Source organism: Phalacrocorax aristotelis, chromosome 11, assembly GCF_949628215.1.
Source record: "Phalacrocorax aristotelis chromosome 11, bGulAri2.1, whole genome shotgun sequence".
Taxonomy (NCBI): domain Eukaryota; kingdom Metazoa; phylum Chordata; class Aves; order Suliformes; family Phalacrocoracidae; genus Phalacrocorax; species Phalacrocorax aristotelis.
Window position 1 is genome coordinate 8,637,773 of NC_134286.1, and position 8,569 is coordinate 8,646,341.

The 8,569-nt window shown below is 61.7% G+C and overlaps 1 protein-coding gene across 1 annotated transcript; it reads right to left on the reverse strand.

Moving 5' to 3' along the window:
- Positions 1-954: 954 nt before the first annotated feature.
- On the reverse strand, positions 955-4,366 carry ZIC3 (Zic family zinc finger 3). Its single transcript, XM_075106486.1, is given in 4 exon segments — positions 955-1,986; positions 2,522-2,685; positions 3,315-3,330; positions 3,332-4,366. Coding segments are annotated over 4 exon segments (1,398 nt in total). The 3' UTR covers positions 955-1,803.
- Between the last annotated feature and the right edge of the window lie 4,203 nt (positions 4,367-8,569).

Genomic DNA, 8,569 nt, shown 5'->3' on the forward strand with positions numbered 1-8,569 from the left:
AAGGCTTGCTTCCCGAGGGCAGCCTGCGGCAGGCTGGAGGGGACGGCCCGCCCCGTCCTCCCGCGGTGCCCCCAGTCAAGTTCAAGACGGGCCTGTCTGGGTTCCCTCCCGGTCAGCGGAGGTACGGAGCCCGTGGTGCGGGTCCCCCCGCGCCCCCGGAGCCGGGGTCAGCCCGCAGTAAGGGCCGGCTGCGGAGCCGCACGGCCGGGCTGCCGGTGCTGGGGGCTGAGCACCGGCCCCGCTCCGCCGGGCCAGGAGGCCGGCCGCATCCCCGCCGGAGCTCCGGCCAGCCCCGGGGCCACGGAGCCTCGGGGCGGGAGGGGGCCGGTTTTCACCGTCGCTCTGGCTGCTTGAGGCTCCTGGGCGGCGCCGGAGGAGCTTCTCGGGTGAGATTTCTCTGCTCGACCCCTTTTCTCTCCTGAGGACGGGGAGGCTTCTCCGCATCCTAGGCAGAAATAAAGGAATAAAACAAAACAAACAAACAAAAAACAGACGATAGCGGAGAAAGTCCGGCGCGCCGCGAGGCCGCCGCGGGTCCCCCCGGCAAACCGAGCCCGGTTTTGGCGGGGCCGGTCCTGCCCGGCTCGCCCGGCCCCCGCAGCCCCGCGGTGCATGCAAGGGGCGGCGGGGGCTGCGCCGCCCCGGCCCGGTACTCACCGTCGGGGCCTCCCCATCGCGGCGGCCCCGGCGCTCCTCGGCGGCGGCGCGCCCCGGGCTCCCTCCGCTCGGGAAGGTGGCGGGGAAGCGGAGCCGCGGGGCGGGGACGAAGGGACGGGAGAGAAAGCGGCGGCGAGGAGGAGGCTTCACCCGGCATCGCCAGCCAGAAACCACCGGCCCGGCCCCGGCAGCGGCGCCGAACCGGGCCCGCGACGGCGCCCGCGGCTGCCCCCGTCCCCCGGCGGAGGTCAAGAACGGCTCTTTCCAAAACAATAAACTTTTAATGCTAAAGCAGTTATAACCAAAAGCTGTACAGAGTTGGATATTTTTTGTTGTTGTTTGTATTTTTTTTGTTAGAAAACAATTTTTTCTCCCCCATAAATATTCTTCAGTTCCCGGCACTTTGTATCAATAATTAAATTACGAACGATAAATATGGCATCATGGATATGTATTTACAAAAAAAGTTATTACAAAAAGGCAACTGTTATACTAAACGTCACAATCTGGGTAGAATAAACACCACATCCTCATCCTGAAAAATACTGACCGACCCCATCAGACGAGAATACATTCACAAGTGTAATGCTCGGAGAGAGAGAAGGAGAAAGAGGAGTAGAGCAGAGAAAGAAGCAGCAGGAGAGCTAGAGAGGAAAGTTCAAGACATAACAGGACTTTGGCACGGTTTAAGACTGTAAGTTTAAACAATCACCACTAAGGCGAAGGAGAATTTTCATCCTCATGTCAACATCCCACCGAAAGAAGGAAAACCAAAACAAATTAAAAATAAAAAGAAAAGTGAGGAATTGGAGGAAGAGGGACTGGGGCAGGGAGGAAAAAAAATATCAAAGAAACAACTGCGACTGCAAAAAAAAATTACAAAAAAAAAAAAAGAAATCCAATCCTGAGAAAAGGACATGGCTAGTCCAGCGTCTGGGCTTGCAAGAAATAGTAATAATTATAATATAATAATAAAAGACACCCCCCCCTCCAGATCCTGGCAGTTAACTAGGTGTAGCCCTATGCGGTCGTCAGTGTGGAAACTCCGTTTCCGTGGGAGCGAGCTGCAGTTGGCTTGATTTGTCTTTTTTTTTTCCCTTGTTCCCAACGCATTTGGTCCAGTCTCTGGCTGGGCAGCAGCTGCCTTCACACATACCACTCATTAAAATTGGGGGGCAGTCCAGGGTTGTGGCCGGGGTTACTCTGAAGGGCGGCCGGCGGCGTTTTAGTGGAGTCCTTACTGCCGGCGGAGCCCACCGCAGGGGGGGTGGAGGACTCGTACCCCGAACTGGCTGCAGGGGAAGAGTCCGACCCCTGGGATTCGTGCACCTAAAACCAAGAGGCAGAGATGGGAGCAAGCTCAGGGTCCCTGCCACCCTGCTGAGCTGGGCTGGGATGCTCCCCCATGCAGGAGGGACACTGGGGTCCAGTGGCTCGGCCCCTGCCCGGTGAGCAGGCAGTTCATGCCTTGCGGCCACCCTGAGCACCATCAGCAAACGCCTGCCTCGGCTCCTGGACGCCCCACTGCAGCATCCAGGCGTGGGGGGCTGCAGCATCCCGGCATGGGGGGCTGCAGCCACAGGCCAGGCTGTGTTTGCACAGCTCCCCAGCACCAAGCCACGCTCAGGAAATCAGGCAGTGCTTGCACCGGTGGGAACACAAAATGAAACTACGCCATTCCACTGGGCTGTGCCCCAGCCACGGCCTAGGCACCAGGGATGGCTCGGGCCATGCCTCGGGAGCACGGAGCGGTACAGCAGCGACCGCGTCGGCCCTGCCCTGCCCGGGGAAAGGAGCCCTGAGCACGCCAGCGACTGAGCACCCTTGCTCAGGGAGGAAAGGGCTGGGGCGCAGGGGTGATTACCTTCATGTGTTTCCTAAGTGAGCTGGGGTGGGTGTAGGATTTGTCGCACACCTTGCAGATGTAGGGCTTGTCCGAGGTGTGGACATGCATGTGTTTCTTCCTGTCGCTGCTGTTGGCGAAGCGCCTGTCGCAGCCTTCAAACTCGCACTTGAAGGGCTTCTCACCTGTGAAATTCAGAGAGGGTGAAGGAGGGCCGTTCCCCTCTCCATCCCTGCCTGCCTCCTCCAGGACAGCCTCTGCCCCACTCGCCCCACCTTGGGGGAAGCACGAGCACCCCGAAAAATGAAGAAGGGGAAGACGGACAGCAGGGTTTGTTATGTGTCGGACATATTCAGGTCAGCCTTTGTTACTTTTTAATTCGCCTCCCACCAGACCCGTGCTGTGCTCCGGCGGGGCCGGCGGCTGGCCGAGCCGGGGCAGGGAGAAGACCCGAGATAAATTCAGCAGCTCGGACCGTTTCACAAGACGTACTCAGGGATACGACCCAAAATAGGGTCCCTTCCTGCCTTCCCCCCCTCTTCCCTTCACCCGGGCGGAGGGCCGAAAGGGAGACGGGCTGCAAATAAAAATAGTTGACAAAAAGTATCGCTGATTTAATTAGGAGAGATGCCAATCAGGCCTAAAAATAAAATAAAAAGAAGCGGAAGTAACCCAAAATAAGCTTTCATTAGCATTTCTATGGTTCCCTCCGCGGAGGCGCGCAGGGGGCCGGCAGTCCGTGCAGCCCGCGGGAAGCGTGTGCCCACGGGGGGGGGGGGGACGGACACCCACGGAAGGGGCCCACGGGCCTTACCTGTGTGCGTCCGCTTTGTGAATCTTGAGGTTCTCGGAGCGGGCAAAGATCTTGCCGCAGCCGGGGAAGGGGCAGGGGAAGGGCTTTTCCCCCGTGTGCACCCGAATGTGGTTCACCAGTTTGTATTTCGCCTTGAAGGACTTGCCTTCCCGCGGACACTCGTCCCAGTAGCAGATGTGGTTGTTCTGCTCCGGCCCCCCGACGTGCTCCATGGTGACATGGGTCACCAGTTCGTGCATGGTGCTGAAAGTCCTGTCGCAGCTCTTCTTGGGCCGGCTGAGCTGGCTCTCGTCGAGCCACTTGCAGGACAATTCTTGCTTGATAGGCTGGCGCATGTATCGAAAGAAAGCGCCGGGGCCGTGGTGGTGGTGGTGGTGGTGGTGGGCCGCCACGTTCATGCCCATATTCATGTTCATGTGGTTGTAGTTGTGGAACTGGGCGCCGGCGTAAGGGTCCGTGCGGGGGCTGGAGACGGCCCGGTAGGGATCCGGTCGCCCGAAGAGGTCCCCGCGCAGCCCCAGGTGCATCTGCCCGTTGTCCACATGCCCGTTGGGGGACGTGTGGCTCGGGCTCTGCTCGTGGAGCCCCGGGAAAAGCAGGTAGCCCGGGGTGTCCGGGATGCCGCCGGGGCCGTGCAAACCGCCGGGGGAACCGCCGAAAAGCCCGTGTTGCGCTGTACCGGAGGCGGCGTCCGCGATACCGGAGCCTCGGTTGCGAAAGAGAAAGTCGCGGGTGGAGTTGAAGGCGGCGGCCCCGCCGTAGGAGGGCACCTGGCCGGCGTGGTGGTGGTGGTGATGGTGGTGGTGGCCCAGGGCGCTGGCGTAGCCCGGCGCCTGCGGCGTGAACGCTGAGCTCTGCCCGGCGGCGAGGTCGTGCGGGGCCGCGTTCAGCTTGAAGGCGGCGGCGGCGTGCGAGGAGTCCCCGAAGGGGCCCAGCCCCATACCGGCGGCGGCGGCGGCATCGCGGCCCGGCATCTCGTGGTGACGGGGCGCCGCAAAGCCGCCCACCCCCAGCGCCGGGAACTGCGGCCCGCCGTCCAGCAGCATCGTCATGGGCGCGGGGCCGGCGGCGCGGCGGCAGCCTGCCGCCCCCTCCTCCTCCTCCTCCTCCTCCTCCCGCCCCCCAAAAAAGTCCAAAACCACCCCAAAACGCACCCCCGCCCCCCTCCCCCCCCCCGCTGCGGGCGGGCAGCGAGGCGAGCACCCCCCCGTCCGGCACGGAAACAAAACCCGGCCCCAAAAAAAGCCACCCGCCCCCAGAGGCGCCCGCCCCCGCCGCGCCGGGCCGGGCCGGGCCGGGCAGGGCAGGGCAGGGCAGGGCCAGGCGCAGCGCGGGCCGCGCTCCCGCTCGGCGCCGTCGGGGCACTGACGGGGCGCCCGCCCGCGCCTCGCACATAAACCAACTCCGGGGCCAGGCCGCGCCGCGCCAATGGGGAGCCGCCGGCCGCCGCGTCACCTGACCCGCCGCCCTGCCCTCCCATTGGCGGCGGCGCGCTTGATTGGCACCCGCCCCGCGCCGCCGGGGACGCTGATTGGGGTGCGGGAGGCTGGCAGGTAAAGCGGGAGGGGAGCGGGGGGGGGGGGCGGGACGGGGCGGGGGGACCCCCGCGGAACCCCACGGAGCCCCACGGCGCCCCACGGACTGAGTGCTGGAGGGGCGGCTCAGGGCGCGCCGCGACCCTGCGCCCCGCTGAGAGGCCCCCCCGTGGGCGGTGTCCCCCGCTGCCGCCGTCCCCGTCCCCACCCGCGCGTCCCGCCGTGCTCCACGCCCGCGCGGGACGCTCCCCGCGGGCGGCGCGGAGGGGGAGGGGGATGAGAGGCGTGAGGCCGCTGCAAAGCCGCCGCGCGGCTTCAAAAACTCAAAACCCCTCAAAACCCCTCAAACTCGAACCGGCGCCTTCGGGGTGGCTCCTCTCTTTTTAATTTTATTTTTCTGATCCTTTCCTTTTTTTTGATCCTTCCCGACGAACGGCGAGGGCAGAAGCGCCCCAAGCCCAGCGGGGGGTCCCGCTCTTGCTCTCCCGGCCCACGGGAGGCGCGGGGCGCAGCCGGCCCTGGTCCAGCCGCCCCGTTCCCGGCGGGGGGTCGCGCCCCGCTCCGTGGGTAGCCGTGCTCCCTCCTCTCCCTCCTCTTCCTCCCCGCCGCCCCGCGAAGCGCGGCCGAGCAGCCCCGGCACGCCGCCTCCGCGCCCTGCTCTTCCTACATTCGTTTATCTTTTTTTTTTTTTCCCCTCCCCATCTCTCTTTCTTTCCCTTCCCCCCCCCCCCCCCTTTTCTTTTTAATTTTATTTTGCAAAGGCAACGTTCTGCCTTGGAATAATTATCAGTTGCAGACAGCGCTATAAATCCACTCATTTTCTGTTCTGGAAAGCATTTGCAAAGAACTATGGGGAGCAAGAGTGGAAATAAAAGGCAGAAAGAAAGATGGCTGTAATTGTAATATCCTGAGCTTTGCTGAGCCCCCAAGTCTGGCTATTGGGCAGGTCTCAGCCTCGCCGCCGGCTCTCTGCAGGAAACGTAAAATCTGATCAAGTTCAGAAGCGCATTGAGAGCCCGCTTCAAGCAGCGCTTTATAACGGCGGCCCTTTCACATCGCTCCCCCCAGTCAGCCCCGGGAAAGGCTTCGCATTCTTTATTTTAGGGTTTACGGTGGGGGGAACAAAAAAAAAAAAAAAAGACCAAAAAAAGCGCCACCGATATAAAATCTCCCCCGAGAGGTAACACCAGTGCCCGTCAAACACTCAAATTTCCCAGGCCACGGCCGCCAAGATCAGTCCCAAAGTTGGAAGGTGAGTCCCTCGCTGCCGTTAATGCACGGTCGCAGCAGAACAAGAGGCGGGAGCGCGGGGGGCCCGCCCGGGGGGGACCCGTCGGGGATGCCGGGGCCGCCTTCGCTGCGAGGGGGGGAGGGGGACACGCGGGGGGGACCGGGCAGGACCGGAGCCCCCTCCGCGGCGTGGCCGGGAGCTAGGGAGCCGGGGCATGGCCGGGGACACCCGGGCACCGACCTGCGGCCCCCGGGTGTCCCCCGGCGAGGCCGCGCTCCCCCCTTCGCTGCTCCGCGGCGGCTCTACCTGTCTGGGTCCGGAGGTAATTAATTACCTCCCGCACGTCTTGGGTCCTGTCGGCAACAACACCCCCCCCCCCAAAAAAAAAAAAAAAAGCAAAAAAAAAGGGGGGGCATAATTCAATTAGGCGTTAGCTGAGCGCCGGGGAGGGCAGCGCCTCTGAAGTCGCCGACCTGGAGCGACCGAGGGCGACTGACCCCGGCTTGTGCGAGGCCTCATGTGTAGCCCGGCGCATTATCCGGCCCTAATGGGATGCTCCGGGGCCGGGCGGGCCGGTGGCGGCGGCGGAGAGGCGGCGGGAGAGCGGGGCCGCGCTGCCTGCCCAGGTGCCCACGCCACGCGGGACTGAGGCCGGGCGGGGGGGGGTGGGGTGGGCTGAGAAACCCTCCGGCTCGGAGAGAGGGAGCGAACGTGCCTCTGCGGCCGGAGAAGATTTTCAAAAAAATTCAAAATATTCTCAAAAGATTATAAAAATTAAAAAATAATTTTGTCTTATCGCCTAGAAAAATCCCCGCGCGGCGGCACCGCAGGGCTTCGGGAAACTCATCCCGGGGGGGCGGGGGGGCTGTAAAAAGAAGCGATCGTAGCTTTGGACGAGGACTCGCCGTTTCGGGGAGAGTTTGGCGGCTTCGCAAAGCGGCGCCCGTAGCTCCGCCGTGCCGCCGCGTACTTGCGGATGGGGCTGCATCAAGTAACCTGTAAATCCTTTTTTATACGTTTATCATCTGTGCCCTGCCAGTTTTGCCTGGGCGGGGGCCCCCAGCAACAGCCGCACGGGCGCTATTTACACCCGAGCCCTTCCTGGCTGGAATTTGCCGGTTCGGGGACAAAAATGGCATAAAATGCATTCATTTGTTTTTTAAGGGCATTGTCGGTTCGGCCTGTGGTTCCTCCCTCCTTTCGTAATTAAAAAAAAAAAAAGTATAATTTATTTTGTATGATTTTTACCACTTCAATAAATTCCATTTTTATTCAGCTGTATTTCTGGCCGATCCCAATTTCTTTTCCAGAGGCGGGGGAATATCACATCTCTCCCTCCTTTTTTAAAATCTATCTCAGTTGCAAACCTGCAAACAACAGCACCCAGGAAAGTAGTCTCGCAGCCTCCCCTTCTCCCGTCACGCTCCCAACGCGAGGGGAAGGCAGAGAAAGATGTCAAGAACAGATATTCCTGTAATTCTCCTCCACCACCTTTTTTTTAACTTTTTTTTTCCCCCTTTGGGATGATTTGGGAATTTAACAACCACAAAAATATGAAACCCCTGGGAAGCGGTGCGGTCCCTCCGCTCCCGGACCCCGCCGGTGTCCCGCATGGCGGCGGACCCGAACATCTCCGCCGGGCTCCCCCGGTGCTGCCCCCCCCCCCCCGGCCCAGGGACCCTCGTGGCTTAACGCTGCCCCGTCCCCGCACCTCTGTACGGTGCGGGGAGCCTTGCCATGGGGGGAAAGACCGCAATGTCTGGGCCCTGCACTGACAGGGCAGCGCGGGGTAAAAAAAAATAGTCCCCAGTGGGTGCCCACTCGTTACGGCGGGTTTCGCGGCGGGGCAGATGACGTTTGGGCAAGGGCTCCCGGAGCGGGGGATCGGCGGCTCCGCGGGTTTCCCTCGTCCCTTGCGCAGAGGGGGAGAGGAAAAGGCAAAACAAACCCGGGGAAACAGCAACAAAATCCCCGGCGCCGACCTGCGAGTCGGCTGCCGAGGGGAATATTCCGTACGCCCTAAAGAGCTTTTAAACCGCGCTGTATCGCGGATAAATGAATAACCCTAACAAGCGTAAAGACCGGTAGTTTTTCTCCTGCCATAAACATATTGCATCTCCAGTGTAATTCAATGCAAACCAGGAGCGAACGAGACATTTCCATTGTAGCTGTCACTCAGCGGAGGTGGGGGGGGGGGAAATCACTTGTACATTTGAACTTCAGAGGTACGGGCTGGAGTAAACAGGTCTGAACTTCGGCGAGGGGAGGGGGCGAGGAATATCAAAGGCCAGGCGGAGGCAAGCAGGAAGACCTGAGTGTCGAGGAAATGTGGGTGCCAGCTGGCTCTGTCCTGTAGCCCGGGGAGCCGGGACGGCACCGCCGTCCTCTCCCGCGGGCTGGGTTTTGCCGCGTGTTCGGTGGTGATGGGGAGAAGTTCCACCTCACCCCACCCCACCCACCCCCCAAAAAAAAAAAAAGAAAATCACCGT